The 22,619-nt window shown below is 44.1% G+C and overlaps 1 protein-coding gene across 1 annotated transcript in view; it reads right to left on the bottom strand.

Moving 5' to 3' along the window:
* Nucleotides 1-865: 865 nt before the first annotated feature.
* Nucleotides 866-22,619, bottom strand: part of Slc16a10 (solute carrier family 16 member 10) — a 99,041-nt gene continuing 77,287 nt past the window's right edge. The window contains exons 4-6 of the mRNA XM_034524968.2: nucleotides 14,244-14,387; nucleotides 4,721-4,949; nucleotides 866-1,776 (exon numbers count right to left, since the gene is read on the bottom strand). Of these exons, the coding sequence (XP_034380859.1) occupies nucleotides 1,544-1,776; nucleotides 4,721-4,949; nucleotides 14,244-14,387 (606 nt within the window). The 3' untranslated portion in view covers nucleotides 866-1,543. The remainder of the gene's footprint in view (nucleotides 1,777-4,720; nucleotides 4,950-14,243; nucleotides 14,388-22,619) is intronic.

The raw sequence follows: 22,619 nt of genomic DNA, 5'->3' as shown, positions 1-22,619 counted from the left end.
AGCAAGAACAGGTCTGTATTCTCCCCAGGTAGCCCATCCGACAGCTGGACAGAGGGGAGGACTGACAGCCTTTTAGAAGCGACAGAAAGGGAATACTGAGTAGTGAGATAATACGATTTAAGTTTCACCTTCCAGATAACTTAGTAACAGAAGGATCCTGCAAATGCTGGAGAAAAGATAACATTCTTCTCACACGGACAAGCAAGCTACGTTCAACTCTGATAACAGTCATCTAGGCTAATGATTTAAGTATATGTTGCATTTTAACCTTTAAGGTCTAATATATAATTTCAAAGATAGAAGAGTGTGTTCCTGTTTTGATAAATGAGTAATGGCTCATAGCCCAACTTTGGTTTTAATTTTAGTCCTCAGAGCTAATAGCTTGCTTTCTATAATCGGGACATAAATGGGGGACAATGTGGGGAACTAATAAGGTAATGCAGATAGATATCACATTAACTTTCCGGTCAAAGAGGAGCAGCACAGTCCATACTGTGTGGAGACACTGTGTCACTTGGTTACAGTGGGGTCTCCCAGTCTGTGTAAGGCGATTCCACAACAGGCAGGAGAGGGCAGGACCCACCACCAGGCTCCTCAGGGTATCACAAGACTGTACATCCAAATGTAAAGTTTTCCTTTAAAAAATTGGAAAATTTAGGAATTGGCTTTTATAAACGTATTTAACATTTTAAAATCATTGGTTCCGTAAGTCAGTTTAAGCAATTATTTCTATCAGACATTCTTCTAGTGGATAGAATCTCCAGTCCGTGTCCCACTCCACCAGCTGATAACACGCTCAACAAAGCACTCGAACACAGCGCTAATAAACCCGGATGTCAGAAAAACTCTGTTAAAATTGCCAGGATATCTTTTATACATTCTACTTCACTTTATTGTTTATACAAAATCAGAAATTTGGGGTGTTTCTGGCTACTGGAGTAAAACACACTACAAACCACAGGGAACAAAGGCTAGTGGAAGAAACACCAGTCGGCTGCCTCCAAGAGGCCCTTCCCACTCCCGTGTCCAGCGGCAGCCCCGGCATCTGCTCCCAAGACGTCCCCGTGACTGCGGCGTGTGAGAATCTCCTAATTTCATAGCTGAAATCATTTAACACACTCGAGGTTTAGGTTGGCCTCTTATTATTTAGGATCCAGGCTTAAATTTTGCAAAAAGTTCCAAAATGAAGGAGAAAGTAACACACTGGAACAAAAGACACCAAGTGAGCAAAAAACTGCTTCCGGTGTGGCGCGAACCACTCAGTGCCGCTCACAGCGCACAGCGCCCGAGGCTTCCGAGGCTGCTCCGGACTGGTAGCTCTGATTTCCAGACATGCTTGCCTGTGACGGTCTCTTCCCCCTGACTTGTGGAAACTTCAAAGCTATTTGGGGAGAGAAAATGGTTCTTGTAATAATAAAGGTTTCATGTCCCATTTGTGCTATTCCACGGATGATTAAAAAAATAAGAAATCTGTAATTCATATAAAAGGAAAACTGGCTTAAAATTCAAAAGCAAATCCAGTCAGGTGGAGGTATTTATGGCATTAAATAATAGAGTCGGATTCTTTTTTGAAGATTCCGGATGAGCCTGACAGTAGAGAGTTCTGGTTCTCCAGCATTTTCTCCATCTTCTCCCCTCCGCCATTTTTACTAATCTCCTTCTGCTTCTTGCTATGGATCCACGGGATTAAACATAGCACGACACCCCCGATGAAGGGAGGGATTCCCGCAAGGTAAAAGGCCACGTCGTAGGAGCCCAGCTTGTCATGAAGTAACCCTGGAAGAGAGACAGCAGCTGTCACACAGAAGGAACAGGTCTGAACAACCCAGATCAGTCACACTGATTGCAGACTCGGATAAGAGACTTGAAATGTAAACGTTTTATAATATGAGGAAGAAAAAAAAATCTGATTTTACATTTTACTGTGGGAATTTCAAAATACCATTGTGGAAAACATTTGCAACTAGGCTTTGACGTTCCCAAGCCCAACAGAAACCACTTAAGATACTTTAAAATGATGTAATGGCCCTGTCTCAGTTGAAGGTGGGTGGAACCCAGATCAAAGTTCTCTAAAATATCTACACCTCAAGATGGGCTTATTTGACTTTAAGAGAAACTACCTTAAGTTGTAATAAAAAAAAATATTAAAAGCTATAAATCTAAGAGTCGGGGTAAAAAAGAGACTCAACATTGTTTTTTAATGTATGAGTGTTTTGTCTGAATATATGTCTGGGCACCAAATACCTGCCTTGTATCCAAGGGGGCATCTGGAGTTAGGGGTAGTTGTCCACCATGTGGGTTCCAAAAAAAGAGTGCTTTGGAAAAGCAGCCAGTGTTCTTAACTACTGAGCAATCTCACTAGCCCAAAAGAGAGGTTTATAAATACATTTGAGAAAGATACTGAGGCTTCCCATCCTTGGGAAGAAGTGTGACAATGTATGTCTGGCCAAGCCTGGCAGCATCTGACTTTAATCCCAGCACTTGGAAGGCAGAGGCAGAGTTTGAGGTCAGCCTGGTCCACACGGCAAGTTGTAGGCTACATAGAGACCCTGTCTCAAAATAAACAGAAGACCCTAAAGTGTGCGTCTGCCGGTTGATGTATTCTTAAGCTCTGCTTCTGAAAAGTATTAGTTACTTCCAAATTTCCCGAAAAATCCAGGGTTCCAAGTTGTATGTTTTCTTAGTGTTTGAGTTTTTATTGTGCAACCTCTAGTTGTCTAAAATATCCAGGGAACATACTGAACTGAACGCCCATTCTCCTTCACTTAATGCCCAGCTAAGAATGCGTCCACACCAGCGTATGCACACATAAATGAATGTACAGTTACCCTGCATCTAACATCAAATACACAGGATCTTTAAATATGCACTATTCCTGCCTTCAGAATCAAGGGCCTCACATGCAAGCAGCCTTGCATCTGTGGCTGCTAACAAGCAGGTTTTACTATAAATAGCCACTGAGGAAATGGGGGAGGGTAACTCCCCAGGTCAGCTGCTGTGTGTTCTTCCTGTTTCAGAAATATCCTGCTAACACCCGCTCCCATCGCTCTTGTGTGAGCAGTTACTGCTGCTACTGAAGCAACACTATCCCCACTGTAATGCTCTTTACAATTGACTGTGGGCCTGAAATCTCCCAAACTGAGCTAGGAGAATAACCTAATACCTGAGAACAGAGGAAGGAAGAGGCTTCTCTCACAGGGCCTGTCACTCCCAATATCAAAGTCTACTTTACATGCTCAGCAATAGCCCTGCATCCCTGAATCTGGATAAGCACTGTGCTTCCAGATACAAGGATGAATCAGGTGACTCTCACGGAGCCTGAGCCATTGTATCAGGCAACGTAACTGTATGTCATTGGAACTTTATCCTAACTGTATCGAAAACTCATCTAATTTACACCAGTACTCGAGCAAGACATCACTCGGTGATTTAGGAGACTTCTAAAGGTAGAACTCACTTAAGATGAAGTCAGCTATTGAAATGGACAATACAGGGGCGCTTAGTAAATTCACTCTGCTCCATGACCAGTAAGCAGGGCTATGTCCACTTTCTGTCATGCTAAAAAACAAACAGAACCCACCCCTCTACAGTACCCTCTCCAATCCTTCCCTCCAGTCTCTGGCAAGCACTAGCATGGTTTCTGTCTCTATGGGGATGTCAGACAGTTCATAGAAATGGAATCATGTGACATGTGACCTTCTTATATTTGGCTTTGCTCGCCAGCCTCATGTTTGTGACGCCCGTTCACCTGGTGGCGTGCGTCGGTGTCCTCTCTACTACTTTTAATGGCTGAATAGTATTTACCCCTCTCCATTGCATGGATGATATATTTTGGGTTTTACTTTTTGGCCATGGACTGACTGGAGTCAAGTCTTATTATACGTAGTCCCAGCTCTCCTAAGACTCACTATGTAGGCCAGGCTGGTCTTGAACTTGCAGCTCTCCTCCTGCCTCAGCCTCCTGAATATTGACATTATAGAGCTGTACCACCCCATTATTTTTATACTTACATTTTGATGGACAACCAAGTTCTCTCCACTAAATGTAACTTTCTTCAACCATTTTTCAAGGGGTATATTTTCTTATGTAAAAGTATTATATGCTTAGAAATCTCTCAGGATCTTCATTTTTATGTTTCCATTTGTCTAACATATATACTAACAGAACTGTGAAAAAGCAGGGGCTAAGTGCAGAACATAATGGAAGAGTATGCGTTTACTATACCAATGACCAAGTTTCAACATCCAGAATGCCCCAACAGGTAGTATTTTGTTGGGAATGTAGCTCGGTAGCAAGCTCTTGAACTAAAAACCCCCTTCTGCCCCCCCCCCCCCCACAGAGTGTTCCCCAACAAATGTTTTCAACCTACTGTCAACAGATGGTCTTATTAAAAATGAGGAGACAGTGCTGCACCCCTTTTAATCCCAGCACTCAGGAGGCAGAGGCAGACGGGTCTCTGAGTTTGAGGCCAGCCTGATATATAGAGTGAGGTCTAGAATAGCCAGGGTTACACAGAGAAACTCTGTCTTGAAAAACTATCAAACAACAACAACAAAAACTCCAAACCAAAAAAAAAAAAAAAAAAAACCAAGAAAAATGAGATGGAGAAAGCTTACAAAGGACTATTAACAATACATCTCACAAATAAATGAGGTTTGGGATCCAAAGAGGAAAATGCTACTAATTAGTATAATTACTATAGAAGAATTGTTATATTTACCTGCGACAGGAGGACCTACAGTCATGGGTATAGACATGAATCCAAGTAGAAATCCAATTGCTTGGGAAGCGTCCTGAGGACCAACTAACTCAAAGGCGATGGGCGCCATGATGGAAATGAAGCACCCATCGAAGAGACCCATGACCAGGCAGACGGCAATGAGCGCTCCGAAGGCGCTGCACAGCGGAATCATCATGGACATCAACCCAATGAAGAAGAAGGAGAGAACCTAGGACAGACAACGCCACGTTAACTCTGCCTTCAGGAAACCGCCCTCTTCCTCTTGATAACACAGAATCAACTTCCCTGGGGCCTCTTATATTTCCTTACTATTTTCATTAGGGAACAGGAATATAACCATTTTATGTAGTAATTCTCCTTCCCGGCCTGCATAGAGATTAAAGACTGTGCATATATGAATAAATCTCTAGACTAGATATTATAAAGCTTAGAGAGATAGTGCACCTGGTCAACGCTGTTAGCCCACATTTATTCTTCAAGCACTTGATTATTTTTTTAACCCATGAAACTCATTACACTTTATGGGTAAATACTGCATTCCAGGAAATGGAGGTAGGAGAAGCCATAGCCTAAGGCCAGCCTGAGGTGTGGAGTGAGAGCCTACCTCAGACAGAAAACAACAAGCCAGCGAGAGCTCATCACACATGGGTTCTTGTCACCAGGGCTGAGAACCTGAGTTCCAGGCCCAGGACCCCAAGGGGGAAGAAAAGAAACAATTCCTGAAAGTTGTCTTCAGCCTTGGAAAATCCCCAAAAGATAATCTGATCAGAAGAAAGCTCGTGCACACAATTCCTGAACGGATGATCAGAAGAAAGCTTGTGCACACACTCTAGTTCACCAAGGCACTGCTCTGATCTCTCCCCATGGGTCACTTCACTGTGAGTACAATGCTGTCCTTGTCTCACAAGCAAAGACGGTGGTGCTGGGAAAACTTAACACGACCAAGGCATGTAGACAGAGCTAGCCTAGAGCTCGTGGTCCACACACATAGCGGCTCAGAGTGGACAGGACACTCCTGTCAGGTGCTCTCCAGCAGCAGTTGGGCAACAAAGCAGGGAGGAGAGAGAAGAAGCTGTGGGACATCAGTGTGTCATCTCTTCTGATTTCCATACTACTCTATAGGATACAGCTGTGGTAATTTGCTTCTCTATTGCTGTGATAAACACCAAGATCAAAGCAGCCTGCGGGAGGGAAGGGTTCATTGAGCTTACACTCCAGGCAACACTCCATCGCCAGTTCGAGGACTAGATTATTTTGGTTCATTTTCAGTATGGGGTGCATTCAGAGCTCAAAGAGTCACAGAAAAGCAAGAAATGCTTGTCTCAGGACTGTCAGAGTTGGGAAGCTGCAGGAGTCTGCTATGTGACAGCCCCAGAAGAGTCATTAGCTAAGGCTTTGTGTCAAATCTGTAAATACATGTGTGTGTGTGTGTGTGTGTGTGTGTGTGTGTGTGTGTGCATACAGATAGATGTAGTCTTTGACTAGACAGTCTAGTTTAGAAAGATCATGCACCTGGGTCAGCAGCTGATGGGAAAAAGACAACAGGGTTTCTGGAGATCAGGGCCTTTAAACTTCAGTCGTGCACCAGCGGGCACACTAGCCACTTCTGCCTGTCTCCATGCATGTCCCTTTCCGCATGCTGGTATTCTAAAACTGGCTTCATTTTCACTACGCTGCTCTTGAATTTGTTACTACAGAGTGAGAGCCTTGCTGCCTACATTAAGAGAAGCCAAGCAGGAAGGCCAGTAGGACCCTGGCAGCACGCACTAACGCTGGGGTGGCTGACTCTCCTCTGGCTTGCTTAGCTAATTTTCTTATTCAGCTCATGCCCACCTGCCTAGGGATGCTGTCTCACAGTGGGCTGGGCCTCCACCAATCATTAGTCAAGAAAACGGCCCAAGACCAAGCCCACAGCGAATCTAATGAAAGCCATTCCTCAACTCAGGTTTCCTTGTCCCAGCTGACTCCAGTTTATGTCAAGCTGACAGAACCTATCGCCACACCAAGCTTGCTTGTGCACATCAGGGAAGCTACTCACAGCCTGAGGGCTCTAGGGGCACATAATCTGAGAGAGGGTGGGATTCACAAGTGGCAGTTTTCAGGCTCGAGGGATAGCTCCGCTGGTCAAACTCCATAAGAGCAGGAGCTCCTGAGTGAGACGCTATGCAGCCACAAAAAAAGAACGGGCGTGGTGGCCGGTGTGCGCTGAGAGGCTGGAAACAGGATCTCTGGAGGGAGCTGTGTCAGAAACATGGGCAGCTCCTGAAGAATGATAACCCAAACCGACCTTTGGAATGGCAGCTGTCACCAACTGCAGCATGTACGGACATGGACGTAGCACCAAGAGACAGACTTAAAAACAGTCACAACCCAGGCTAGTTTTCTGACCCCGCTGTAATATACAGCTGGGTAGTCCACTGTGTAGTCTTGATATTACCATAACTGCGTATCTAAAGTACAGTGGGTACCAAAACGAGGCGGGGGGAGAGAATAGATATTCTGGCCTTAAATGCACAACCTTCCTGCCTCCACCTCCAAAGCACTGAGACTACAGTGTATACCACCAAATCCCCCTTCATACAAACTTTCTGAAAGAATAAAATCTTCTAGTCTCCCACTTTTAAAAAACTGAAATGTCTTTTTTTTTTCTCTGACCCAACTTCAGTGAAAGTGAAAGTGTAGTTTCGCAGTAGTGAGTAAGAGACATAAGAGAGTAAGGTCTGTCTGCATGTGGTCTCCATTACTGAGGTAAAACATCACGGCCAAAAGCAAGCCTGGGGAGGAAGGGTTTACGTCAGCTTACAGCTCCCCACCACAGTCCGTCATCTAAAGAGAGCAGAAAGCTGCTTCCTGGCTTGCTCCCTGACCCTTGCTCAGTCTGCCTTCTTATACAACCAAGGGGTCCTGCCCAGAAGCAGCCCTGTCCACAGTGAGCTGGATCTTCCCACATCACGTATCAAGAAAATGCCTGTCCGATGTGCCTATGGGCCAATCTGCAGAGGCATGTTCCCAGCTGAGAGTTCGTTTCCCCAAATGACTCTAGCTTGTATCAGGTTGTATCAGGCTGACTTAAAACTAACCAACACAACCAGGTTCTAGCTCTCTACGATCCTGAACAAGCAAAGGACATTCTGATGCTTGAGACAAAAGGCCTAAATATAACCAAAATGTCTCAAAGGTAGCAAGTAGCCAAAGAGTTAAGGAGTTATTTTTATCCAAAAGTTAACCAGGTTCTGTAGCCACATGATGCCTCAGCTATATTAAGACGCTCCAAGAAATGACACCAGAAGCCAATAGCCCCCAGAACATCGAGCTAAATATATATATATATATATATATATATATATATATATATATATATATATCTTTTTGTTCTGACCACAACTATAAAAGGAACATAGAGAATCTTATAAACATTTGCAATCTGACAAACTCTATAAAATCTAAACTATCCTAATTAATTTTTGTTTTGTCTTGCTTGACTTGACTAGGTCATGTCATATATCTAGGCTGGTCTTGAACTCACAATCCTCCTGCCTCCAGCTGCTGAATGCTAGGGATTACAGGTGTGAACTGTCATGCCTGGTTCAAATTCAATGCCCGTCACTAGTAAAATCACAGGCCAAATTTCCAGCTACCTCACCATAATTACAACAGACACACATACACACCTTATTTTTCTTCCTATTTTTTTTTCCAATACTAGCTTCTGTCAAGAAGACCAGCTCTGGAGTTTAAACTTAGCACACAGGCAGCTAATAACTACTTGGAATTTGACAATCTCGTACAGTATTTGACACACCCAATTTTACTTAATAATGTTTTCATGGAACTATTAACATAATATAATGAAGTCCAGGCCCTTTAATTTTGGTGGTTTCCCAAATTTTTCTACTTTTTTTGCCTCTTAAAAATTTTTGTTGCCCGGCGGTGGTGGCGCACGCCTTTAATCCCAGCACTTGGGAGGCAGAGGCAGGCGGATTTCTGAGTTCGAGGCCAGCCTGGTCTACAGAGTGAGTTCCAGGACAGCCAGGACTACACAGAGAAACCCTGTCTCGAAAAACCAAAAAAAAAAAAAAAAATTTTGTCTTTGATCAGCTTTTTGCTTGATTTTTAAGGTTTACATCTGGGGCATTTCTTAATCTTTACCTAACTGCAAGACCTTTCTTCACGTTAACCTATAGTAAATTATATCCTTTCTTTGTCAGTTATTTGACCAAGATTTATTGCTGTTGTTGCTCCTTGTAGACACGGTGTGCCAATGTATCCCAGGTTGTCCTCGAACCTGAAATCCCTTTGCCCAGCGTTTTGAGTACAGTAATACAGATGTACTACCACGCCGACTATAAGACTTACTACCTTGGAACTGAGCGATGGCTCAGTGGTTACAAGCACTGGCTGTACTTGGTTCTATTCCTGGGGTCTACATGGCAGCTCACAGCCATCTGAACTCAGTCCAAGGGATCTGATGCTCTCTCTGGCCTCAGTAGACAGCAGGCATGTCTGTGCTGCACAAGTACACACGCAGAGAAAATATACATGTAAAATGAAAAAGGACACGATTTATTAATTTAATTAAGTAAATTTGTTATTTTCCTTTGAGGTTTGAACTTCTTAAGGTCATTCACACAGATAGCACTTCCTGGAGCACCTCAGAGCAATGCCTAGTTTAGTTTACCTTATTTGGTTTTCTTGGTTTTAGTTTTCTTTTTTTAAAGATTTATTTATTTTATATATATGAGTACACTGTCACTGTCTTCAGACACACCAGAAGAGGGCATCAGATCCCATTACAGATGGTTGTGAGCCACCATGTGGTTGCTGGGAATTGAACTCAGGACCTCTGGAAGAGCAGTCAGTGCTTTTAACCTCTGAGCCATCTCTCCAGCCCCCTTTGACCTTTTTGTATTGAAGGAAAGTTCTCAGGAAGAAGTTGACTCCTCATAAGCTTCCACTTCCTCCCTTGCTTTAATCCCCCTGCCTGGTGTTTCTAACGCTACCTTACTCTTTGTGAGGTGAGAGCTGTGTTTTGCATCGGCAGTAACTATGGTGATAAGATAAAAATGCTAGTTCCCAGTAGCGTTTATGACCAAGCTGGTCAACCGCTGTGAGGAATAAATATTTGTTCTTTTTGTGCAGAGATTCCTGGGCCACAGGAAGCACATGTCAAGGTTTGATAAATTGTCCACACGGGAGGATCAGTGCCTCCTTATCATTTCCAAATAAATATTAAATATACAGAACAAATATTGATCTGTCAATACCGGAACCCGGTTTTCATTACACAAGCTTTTTCTCTTCTCCTAAGCACAGCACTGTGGGGAGAAAACACTGACCTGTTCTACTCAGACACCGGACTCCCCAGGAAGCTAAGCTCCACCTGGGCAAGCATAAGGCATCCATTAAGGCAGATACATAATTGGACGAAGTTAGAGTCAAATGCTTCCCTTGATATGCGTATTCAACACAGTGTTCCCAGACCTTTACAACCTTTAGCCAGGAGACTGTAAACCAGGCTGTCACCAAGGGAGAAAGCAGCTAAGTCCTGTTCCTCCTGTGCTGACTGACTCTGCTGAAGCATACGGGGCCTATGGTACTTTTGAAGTGTTTCGTACGGAGGAAGAGAGTGAGGGAGCACGCCTGACTCTCTCTATGGAACAGGTCATATTCTCAGCAGTGTCAGTCTGGGGAAAGCTAAGTACTTGGATTCTATTTAAATATTTGGTAAACTCCGTATCCACATGAAAGTCAGTGATAAGTAAATGAACAGCAGGGCTTAGACAACACCGAGTGAGCGGTGCAGTCTGTTTCACAGGAAGAGAGTTTACACACAGACGGACATGAGGAGGACGGTTCTCTCAGCCCCTCCCACCCTCAGCCTATTCTGGACCCCACACAAAGTGAGCACAAGAGTCCCAGGGCACCTGAGTCCTTACAGACAGACATGATGTTCATGTGAGGGACTAGGAATTTGACAAATGCCTCGGTGGGCAGGCAGATGGGAGAGGGACCATGTGTAGGTAATAAAGGTCATGAATTTCCAAGATGGCTGGCTTCTTCCTTACCCTCCAGACCCCAAGACAACTTCAAGGCAGATCAGGACATGTTTGAGTAACAGTTGTGGGCCAATTATCTACCAACCCTAAGTTATTGAAAACTATACCAACATTCTCCAAACAAAGTAACATCTCTAATCTTCATTCTGAAGACATGGATAACTGCCCCTTCTCCACATTCTACCTTCCTCCATGTTGGTCTCCCTTGCTCGGTCCAAAACCACCTAGCTTTCCCCAGCTATGACCGTGTTCTAGGAACCCAGGGACCCTGTCTGTCCTGTTTGTGCCGCTCTACCTGGGCTAATGTCTAAGGGCACAGGAAGTATTCAGAATTATTTTCACAAAATGAAAGCTGAAAGTCTTCAGTACAACAGATGTCCAGAAGAGGGCACCTTGACATTAGAAAACAAACCTAACTGGTCAGCAAAATGTTAGGTGTCTCTACAATGAAGTATTATAAAGGGTGGAATGATTATCATAAAATAAATAAATACTTCCATAGTATTTGAGACAGAGTCTCAATCTGAAGCCCAGGCTGGCCTCGTGTGGCTGGCAATCCTACCTCATGAGTACTGGATTACAGGTGTGAGCCACCGTGCCCAGTGTGTGCAGGGCTGGTACATGAGGTGTGAGCCACCGTGCCCAGTGTGTGCAGGGCTGGTACATGCCACAGGAAACATGTGGAGACCACAGGACGACTTAGCAGAGTATGGCTCTTTCCTTCCGCCTTTCCTTACATTCTGGGCATCGGTCTCAGGTCATCAGGCTTGAGGCCCACAGCGTTACTCAAGGAGCTACTTAAGAGCCCCCTCCCTGGAGACAGGCTCTACATATCTCTACATAGCCCTGGCTGTCCTAGAATTTACTACTTAGACCAAGCCGGGGACCTGCCTGCATCTGCCTCCCGAGTGTGGGACTTGAGGCCTGCATCACTGTGCCTGACTTGGCTCTGTATTTTCTAAGAGAACATAAATATGAAGGAGACCTTGATCTCACTCCCAGCACTGGTGGGAGGAGGCAGACAGTGGCTGCCGTCTCCACGTCCTGTGTAACAGATGCTGGCCAGTGACTGTCTGCCTGGACCCACGGCAAGGCAGACTCTGTTCCTAAGTGTTCATATCCGTAAGTGGAAGCAAAGAACCATGCCTTCCTTCAAGGGCTGGGGCAAGGACTGGAGACGGAGCACGTGAAACACTCAGTTCATCATCCAGTTCATCAAAGTGTTAGTACTGTAACTACTTATACCTGTGTAAGTCATTATCATAGCTGACTAGTGGAAGTTACTTTATCTGTAACTCACGCCATTACGTGCACTTTCCTGCTCCCCCACTTCACCTTTTATGAGGTGCTCACACGACTTCTCATGAGTCATCCTTGAACCTCTCTCTGGCTCTGCGTCCTTGGATACAGCTCCCTGTGTCCTCTACTCATCTGTGTGGTCGCCAGTGGCCTCCAACCTTAGTCACTTCACTTGTTCCTGATGTTGCTGGTCACTGGTGTCCCTAGAAGCACTCCATTCAGCTGGTCACTCCTTTCAGTTCCCTGGCAGCCCAAGACACTCAAGCCCCACAGTGCTTTACCCACCCGTGAGCTGCAGGCTCAGCTTGGCTGTTTTATAGGCACCGTATACAAATGTGCACACAGTTTGTCTTCCTTGGATTTACTGAATTACTAGTCTCAGAGGATGACGAAACCACCTCTCCACTAGCCGAGCGACAGATCTCGGCGTAGATAGCATAAATGGCACCTGCTCTCTGTACCTTTGATTTATTGCCTGATTCCCAACGACTTTCCCTTGTTTGTTCTGTATCTAGATCCCATCAGCAGTCTCCAATCCACATCTGTGCAGCGCGTCGCTGCCTCTAAATACTGCTATAAAACCCACCCAGCGTTTGTGTATTAATAGACTAACATTCCTGGCTTAGTTTAGACCATTTTACCCCAAAAGAAACCATCATCCTCCCCAAACCCAACCAGCACGTAGTTACCTTCTTGATGATCTGCCTACTCTAGACATTCTAGATCAACATGGCCCTTTGTAACTCAGGTTCTGCCCATTCTCCTCTGCACCCCTTCCTTCCTATCACCAGAGTGATCTTCATAACACACTGCCCACGTCAGTGCCCGCCTTAAAACTCTGCAGTGACTCGAGGTAGACTGACATTTTTCATTTGGTTTGTTTAGCTGAGTTTTTTGAAGTGGGGTCTTGCTGTGTGGCCCCAGCTGGCTTGGAACTTGCTAGGTAGAGCAGGCTGCCCTTGAACTTGTGTTGGTCTTCTTGCCCCCCACCCGCCCTGGTGCTAGGATTCCATACACCATTATGTGTGGAAGGCCATCAACTTTCATGCCATGAATGTCTACCTAACCTGGCCTTCCCCCAGCTATACCCTACTATTCTTCCTTTCTGCCTTTCAAGCACCCAGCTCCCCAGGTGCGCGCGCGCACACACACACACACACACACACACACACACACGCACACGCACACGCACACATACAGGTATGCACACACTTGCATGCATGCGCGCGCGCGCACACACACACACACACACACACACACACACACACGCGCACACACATACGCCTATGATGAACCCTGTGTTCTCGCTGCTTAGGACATTCTTTTCTTCTCTTCATTATCTCTGTCTCTCTCCACCTAGCTACCTACTCACTTACAGAAATTCCGTTTCTGTGATACCAGGGAACAAGCCAGTGCCGTGTGCTTGCAGGGTGGGCCCTGTTACTAAGTTACATCCGGGCTCTTTAAGGAGCTCTTGTGTCTTTAAACTCTTCAGATCCTCACTAGTGATTCAGATTTTTCCCAGGGGGTTGTTATCTCACTGAGCTGTAACACTGCACTGTCGTGTCCCCTAAGATCTTTGACTACTAACCAGGGGTCACAGAGTGTGCTGAGCTCTGCAGCACCTGGCAAGCTGCAGAGTTCTGGTAAGAGGAAGACTCATTTCAACTGCAGGCTGATCGTCTGTAGTAATCTTGGAATTAGTATCTGTTTAAGCACACTCCATAACACCTAGAGGCTGTCTGATCACTTTGTCCTTGAAAATCTGTCTGCAAGCTCTTACATGCAGCAGTTAGGAGGCAGAGCAGGCCGATCTCTGAGTTCAAGACCAGCCTGGTCTACAGAGTGAGTTCAAGGACAGCCAGGGCTACACAGAGAAACCCTGTCTCAATAAACAAAAAAGAAACAAGAAAAGGATGCCTGTCTGCAGAAGGGCTACTCTACAATGCGTTTAACGTCTTTACAGCATATATGCATATAGGTCCATTTAGTGCAAGTGCACCACTAAGAGCAAGGAACAAAGTCTGCTCCAGAAGGAGAGCCCAGAGAGGACCTGCAGGTAAACCTCCATCTATAGGGGAAGGAGAGCCCAGAGAGGACCTGCAGGTAAACCTCCATCTATAGGGGAAGGAGAGCCCAGAGAGTACCTGCAAGTAGACCTTCTTCACGCCGGGCAAATAGTCTGCAATGCGGCCAAAGAGAAGTCGTCCGACTCCCGAGGTGATGCCGATGCACATGAAGAGAACCTCCTTATTGCTGACGTCTTTAAACCTTTTCTTTACGTGGTTCATCTGTAGGTCAAGAAAAAGGAAGCTACACTGAGTATGTGGAGCAACCGCACAAGATTGCAGACATGCATCATTAAAGCTCTCAAGATTGGAGACGACGCATCATTAAACATCAAATGTGGGTTTTTCCCTCTACAATATTACTCCAACCCCCTTCAAAATTAAAATACTTAAAAGCAGCTCCTGTGGTAATTCTGTGATCTAGAAAAACATATCAAGAAAATCTATCATGATTTAGCTTGCATTAAAGGAATGAGTTTTCGGAGTGTGGTCGCACACGCTGTAATCCCAGCCCTTGACAGACTAGGGCAGGATTAAGAATGCAAGGCCATCCTGGCTGCATACATAGTACAATCCAGGGCAGCTTGGATCATGCAGAAAAACTTTGACTCAGAAGACCGCAATTTCAAAAGATGAGTTATTACTGTAATTATTGTTTTAGTAAGCAGATCAGCCCACACTAACATCGAGCCAGTGCTCAGAGGAGACATGAGACTGGAATATTGCCTGCCCCCTGGAAGATGGCTAAAGGTCATCTTCGGAGTTTTATTTCTTCTGGGAACCAGAACAAAACTGATGCCCTTGCAATATGTTCTACCAGAGCTTCTTACATGGAAGTGTAAGCTCCGTGTGGCATGTCAGTAAATACAGACAAAAATTTGTAGTGCTCAAATCTCTTAGACTGCCAGATCCAAGTCGTGGTCCTAGCTCAGCAAGCCCCACGGCTGATTATGTTTTAGGATCTCTGTTTGTCTACAATAAGGAAATAGCAACAGTAGCTATTTCAAGGGTGGCTATGAGGATCAGGTAAAACACATACACAGAGAACTTAAGAGATGGGACCGACAGAAGCACCTGCAGAGCATATGCAAAACCCTAGGCTCAGCCAACACTAACACCACCTTGGAGGAGTAGCTAGCCTACAGTTAATGAACAGATATTTATTTTGGACACCCTTTTTACACAGGATCTGTTGGGTATTGGCTGTGCTGGAGCAGCGATGGGGGAGGGGGGAATAAAGGATCTTTCTCTCCTTGTAAAAGCCAGTAAAACAGGGTCTATGGTGATCTGAGCCACAGATATCCAGGAAGCGTATTTTGTTTGACTTTTCCTTTTAACCCTAGTGTTCATTGTCCCTTATAAGCTAACCATCCACTGGGGTTCTAGCAAATTTCCTACCAAGCTCAATGGCCCAAGTAACTAATGTGGCAGTGGGGAACCGCTATATCTCATTTCTCTTCATTAAAAATTGGTCACCGGGGCTGGAAAGCTGGCTCAGCAGTTAAGAGCACTGGCTGCTCCTCCAGAGGTCCTGGGTTTCATACATGGCAACTCACAGCTGTGTCTAACTCCAGTCCCAGGTGATTGACACCCTCTTATGATCCCTGTAGGCATGCACACAGCACACAGAAATACAAGCAGCCAAAACACACACACACACACACACACACACACACACACACACACACACACATCAATAAATAATTAAAAATTTTAATTAAAAAATTGGTAATTTTTAACCTTCTCTGTTTTCATACTGCTTCAGAATAATCTTCCTAATTGGGGCTTTAACCTCACCAATGCTGTCTTCAAAAGCTGCTTGTTACAGCCTACATCCTATATTCCGTCTGCTGGCCAAAGCTCCCTGTCATCTGTCACTGATCTATCTTTGTTTGCTCATTAACTCCTGCTCCTGGGCTCAGATGTCTACTGAGCCTGTGGAAAATGAAGCAGATGCATGTAGAGAAAGGCACCTCCAGGGACTGTTACTACCCACACTGTTGATTCTTCCTCCTAGACTTCTTATTTAAAAAAATAAATAAATTTAGCAGAAATATAAAATGTGGGTCTTGTGTAGAACCCACATTTTATAGGCTGTGGTAGCACCTAGCATTAACTTAGAACAGTGGAGACCCAATGCTATATGAGCCAAACAGTACTTGGCTGCAAACTGCATTAGGCCAGCTTTGATCTCAGCCCCAATCCCAGCCAGCCCTGTAGGAAAGGGCTGTGATAATGTCCACCCCACTTACTACGCGGTTGTCTCCCTCCACTGTGCCCTCGGCTTTGTAACTTTTGCTATTGCTAACTTTAACACGTTGCTTGACACCTCCATCTCCACTGTGTCTCTACACGGCCCCGCTAAATTCTCCGGGCACTCTGTCCCATGTTAAATTAGGATTCCCTGGGGCCCATACCAGAGACCCTCAAGGTCAGCACAGCCCATACCGAGTTCACCTACCCCTTACAGCTGCTCACTTACATTTTGGTTAACAGTATTATCGGCTCACTGACAGCAGTAAAAACCCAATAGAAAAGAAATCTTAAGTTACTCCAGCTTCTCTCTTTAGATCAGAGCGCCACCAAATCTAATGGTCTTCTGGCTAAGTGACTCACACCCACTTCCTTTGGTCTGTGTTCCCTGTGTTCAGGCTCTTGTCCCTCCTTACCTGGACACTCTAGCAACCTTCTAGCATGTGTCTTGCTTGAGCCCCATTCCTAACTCTCCTAAACTCACAATTGAAAGTTCGCTTACTTTCCTTTGGGATTTACAGCCTTTAGACTACAGTGCAAGCTCCTCACAGACAACCCCTACTTTGCTACTGTAGCCTCACCTCCAACTGCCCCTTTAGCTATACCATCCTTTCACTGTAAGGGGCAACTTACTGCACTGAGCTCAGACAAGTCTAACCTGGGATGTGCTCAACACACACACATGCCAAGAACCACAAGTCACCGGGGAGGGGAGACGTACAAAATAGCCCAATATTGAGTGCCTGTTAAGACAATCCTTGTGTACTGTTAAGTAAAATATTAAAGCGTCTAATTTTATTTTTTTTATTTTTTTCTTTACTGTAGCTAACTTAAACTTTTCTAGTTTAAGTCACACAGTGGCTTTAATTGTGTTACTGAAGGATTCTCTTGTAGTCACAAGCACATGACAACCACTGCTAAAGGAACAAGGAGCTTGAAAAGCTAAACAAGGGTCTCATTCTGAAGGGAAACAGTCCAGTGCAGGACAGATGTGCTGTGATGGGGTGTGTGTTCCTGGGCTTTCTTCAGGAAAAATTATGAAGCACCCAGTGGATCTGCACCTTTTCCGCCCCACACAGAGGAGGAAGCCTGAGCCTCGGCACGCTAAGCGAGTGTTTACCTAGCTCCCGGCCAGCCTGCTCTTATTACAGCTTTCACAGAGGTTGGTTTAATACTCATAAGACTGAGTTTGTCGGTCATTCTTCTGATGAGACTAAGAATAGGAACCTAACAAATTTCTATCACTCTGAGTTTTTTACTTCCCCCCCAATCTATTTTGTAATCTTTATAAGAAATAATAAGGTGACATATTTGATTTGTTTGAAAGAGGTTAGGTAATGTGAGTGTAAGAATACAGAATACATTCATGTCAGTCACATGGTCAGTCATCATGAAACCCACTATTTTGTACACTGAATATACACTAATATTTTTATTTTATTTAATATATTATACTTTATTTTATATATTATTTATTAAATTTAATAAATTACAGTTTTGCCTTAATTAGAAACTTAGTTTTTTAATAATAAAGGACACTACTACATCAAATTTGTATCAGTGTCATGTAAGTAAAAAAAGGACATTAACTTCAAAAAATTCTTCTCTACCTGCCCCTACAAAACTTCAAACTAAAAGTATGTTTGGTTATTAGGTGAGGGACTGTACAGGATAGGTGATTCCACTCTGTGGGTGCTGGGTCTCTGTGTCCTTCTGCACTGAGGCATCAGTACCAAGTAGGTTTGGCTGAGCCCCCAGGATGGCTGCTGTCTGGCTTATGGATTCCTGCTTCCTCTCATCCTCTGGATACTATCACGAGCTCTGTTTAACAGAAAGCACGGCATAGGGCCAAGCTGGTATTTCTAATACTCATGTGGGCAGAGGCAGAAAACTGTAGAACAAACACTTTCATACTTACCTAACTCATTTCTAAAGCAAACAGAAAGCTTATACTAGAGCCTAGTGTATATTCAGGTGATATTACTTTGGGATCAGTTGTTTAAAGTTAACTTTACTGGGGGGAGGGGGTGGTCCATGGTAGAAAAGGTTTAATTTGTAACAACAATAACTAAATCTTCTTTTTGAAAAGGGGTCTCACTATGTGAGATAGGCTGGCCTCAAACTTTCCATGCCACTAGCTTGGCTTAAAAACAAAACAAAGCCTTTTACTGTGTATATGTGTGGCAGGAGAGATGGATGCTCACATACCACAGCGTATGTGTGGATGTCAGAGGACAACTTTCAATGCTGAGGTCTCTCCTTCCACCACATGGGTTCTGGGGGTGGGATTCAGCTCATTAGGCGTGGGGACAAGTGCATTTCCCTGCTGAGCCATCTCGCACTGGGCTTCAGCTTTAGACTTCATCTGAATGCATCAGTATCCTGATGGCAGAAGCATCCATCTTACTAAGTGCCTCTGGCAAGATCTTGAGCATTGCTTGCTTGGGAAACATTCCTCCATCGTTCAAGTGACAACAGCGTTCGCTGACACAGAGGCTGGCTTTGCACTCTGTGAAACTTACCGTTTTGATAGCCAAAGACAACCAAGAACTCACATCATAGACTATGAACTCATTGTATATGAGCAACAAGACCGAGTTCTTCAGCCCTACTGCTCTCCTCTAACCTTCTTCAATGTGAACTAAACAATGGGTCCTTGTTAGAATCAATGACATTTTTCTGATCAGACAACTGAAGGCAAAATAGATCCTGTTTTTTTTTTTCAAGGCACAACTTATGAAAATCAGTCACCACGTTAGAATGGCCTCCCTTCACCTCTCCCATAGGGAAGTCACAGTATAAGACACACAGGGACGGAGGGCATTTTCCACTGAGAAAACACAGCCGAATGCTTTGGCTCTCAGATACTCAGACATGAAAGAAAACTAAATGGACAGCCACTGTACAACCCAGTGGTGCTACGGCAGAACCCAATAATTGCACGTACCTGTAAACCACAGATGCCTTAGGTCAGAAAGGTCCAAACTCTTTCCTCACTTGTGTTATTCGGCTATGAGACAGGATCACTGGCTACCACTGACTCTCCTTCACACACATGCACACTTAAAGGCATAAGTGCCCTTTGCCCACAATCTTCCATATACTGTTTATATAACACACAAAAAATGTGATACAAGAATTTTAGTGTATATAAGTTAAACTATACATTGTTGAAGAATAAAGAATAAAATTACTGAAACCCTTCAAAAGAGAAGAAAAAACAAAAACAATCTGGACAAAGGACTTGAAGCAACAAGTGACTGGCTCACTATGAAGTGTTAGCAAAGGCAGTGTGTGGAGGTCAGAAAACACCACAAGAGCAGCCCCAGAGGACACTGCCGGCTAGGAGAGGAAGAAGAGTCTTCGAAAACCACAACAGAAGGACAAAAGAATTTAACCCCCAAATGCTCCAGCTTCTGTCATCGACAGCTGTTGCTGCTCATTGTGCTCTCTGAAAGGATGACAAGATTCTGGTCACCGTTTGTCATGGTTTGCCAGGTTTGTGGCAATTTTGATTCCTTGGTCATCTATCTGTCCTTGTTCCTGAGATGTACATCATCAGACTGAAAAGAACAGGTAAGCGTGTACAGTTGCTTAATTTCTAGAATGAGTTCTTTGTGGGGAAGAAAACCTGTGTGTCTAGTTTGCATGGCTCATCTAAACCTGGGCTAAGGGATGCTCTGAAATGTTCATGTGATTCTGGAATTCAAACCGTCTTTAACTCCCTGCTTCCAAGAGAGACTGAGTATGTCTCCTCACTGCTATTTACACCAGAGATCGCCAACATGAGCCTGCTGATTCTTGTCTGCATGTGGTCGAGAGTAATTTCTAAAAATACATTCATCTTGCTGGGCATGGTGGCAGGCGCCTGTATCTCAGTACTTAGGAGAGACAGAGGCAGGAGAATTGCCACAACTTCAAGGCCAACTTTGTCTACTTAGTTTCAGGCCAGTTATGGATATAGTCCTTGTATTAAAAACCTAGACAAAGGGGCTGGAAAAATGGCTCAGGGATTAAGAGGACTATTTGTTCTTGCAGAGGACCTGGGTTCAGTCCCTAGCACCCACATGGTGGCTCACAACCATCAGTAACTTCAGTCCCAGGGGATTTTTGATGCCTTCTTCTGACCTCTCAGGCACCAGCTATACAAGTGGTGCATAGACGAACATGTAAGAAAAACACTCATACACAGAAAATAAGTGACCCTAACAGATAAATTTAAAAGTTAAAAAAAAAAAAGTATGTGTATCTCCATCTAAAATGTTAAAAAGCTATCCCGTAATTCTAGAAGACCATGCAGTTTAAATATATTTTCTTTTTAACTGAATGTAGCATGAAGAGGAGGCACAGTTCTATTGTATGGTCCAAACCATCCTCAAACTCAAATTCTTCTGCTTTCTGAGTCCGGGAGTAGAGCCAGCACTATTTCTTTAACAGGCCAAAAAAAAAAAAAAAAAAAAGAAAAATCCAAAGAAAAGAGCCTGGCCCCTTTAAAAAACAAAATAAAACAAAACTTGTACCTTTGAAATGGAGTAGAAACCCTGCTAAGAGTTGTTAATAGTTAATCTCAGAATTAGTCACAAAGCCAAACTTTAAGCTACCCTTTGGCTTCAAAGCTGGGTTGTCAGAAATCTGAATGGAACAGGCTTAGTGTTTCTTTTTTTACAAACCTGTTTTCTTTATCTTTATTTTTGCTTTTTTAAAAAGTAGACTTAGAGGTAAATTAAAAAGAAGTTTGGTAAGAGCACTACACTACATACCGGTAAGGCAGCCATGTGAAGTGGTTACACAGGCGGGCCGCAGTTAACTGCAGAAACGTATTCTGATAAAATTAAGCCTCTTATACCCAAACACTGAACTAGAACTTTATGGACAGAGCAGGACAGCCGAGGATCTGATAAGCCACAACATGTCAAATTGGTCTATTAAATCAGACCACTGTGCTTTGAGGTCGACACACAGACCTGCTTGCTGCCGCTCTAAGGTTGCCGGGGAGCTGTTTTCAGATTCTGAGCAGCTACTGCTTCCTCAGCAGCTGCCTGGGATGGAAGCTGACCTTTGGCCTGCCAGGACTCCAGAAAGCATCTCTGCTGATTCTGTTTGTTTTTTAAACAAACACTCTTTCCATTTCATTAAAACGGGTTTCCATGGTATTGATAATGACACAGCACCATTAAGACAGGAAAAACAACTGGGGGTGACGGGGGGGGGGGGGGGCGCGGGGGGAAGCTTTCTGGAATAAAGATCACTTAATGGGTGGAAAAGAAGAGGATTTTTTTTTAAAGTCCAATTTTGAAAACATTTTCTAACTAAACATTTTTCTAAAAGCATTTGCTATTTTCTCCTGCTAGTCTCCTGTGATTACACACACACACACACACATAAATATATCTTTGATAGCATCACTTAGATAATATCAAGATTCAGTAAAATTTAGAATTTCTGGTTGAATAATTAACCAAACCCAATTTGGATTCAGACACTGGTTAAATGGCCTTCAGTTTTATTTTAAGGGGTAGACTACTTAGCACTTGAAATGCCTGAGGGTCTAACCCCAGCCTGAGGGTCTATCCCCAGCCTGAGGGTCTATCTCCAGCCTGAGGGTCTATCTCCAGCCTGAGGGTCTATCTCCAGCCTGAGGGTCTATCTCCAGCTCTGCAGGAAAATGATAACCTTGGATTTAAATGATCTTGAATTCTAGAACTTTAAAGAAGACTTTATCTTACAATAGAAAGTAGACAGGGGTTTTAAAGTAAGTTGTTATTGTTTCCTCTGTCAGTGTCTATGCCAGGTGTTTTGAAAGTAGCAAACAGAAACAAACACTCTAGGCTGGTCCAGTGCACACACTGTATGTAGCCCTTGCCCTTGGAGGCTCAAGCTGTGGTCTAGAGAGCTTTATCCCAGTCTGAGTGATGCAGGCCATCTCAGAGGGAAAATACCACCATCACCATTTCTAGCTCTTTGTGAATACTGAAAGGTGTTTAGCCATTGATCCCAGCCAGCTCTGATTTTGACTGTGAGAGTTTCTTCTTTGGCATCCATTCTCAGCACATCAGATTCACTCTAGGATTCCCAGTTCCTAGCTAGTGCACAGGAATACAATGGGTTGTGAATTCAGTGTTAATCTGTCACTATCAAGATGGCGCTGGCCTTGGCCACAGAGGGCAGCCAGGCTTAATGCTCTTGGCAATGACATCGGTA

This window comes from Arvicanthis niloticus, chromosome 20 (genome assembly GCF_011762505.2).
Source record: "Arvicanthis niloticus isolate mArvNil1 chromosome 20, mArvNil1.pat.X, whole genome shotgun sequence".
In the NCBI taxonomy this organism is placed as follows: Eukaryota; Metazoa; Chordata; class Mammalia; order Rodentia; family Muridae; genus Arvicanthis; species Arvicanthis niloticus.
This window is presented reverse-complemented; position numbering and strand designations above follow the sequence as displayed.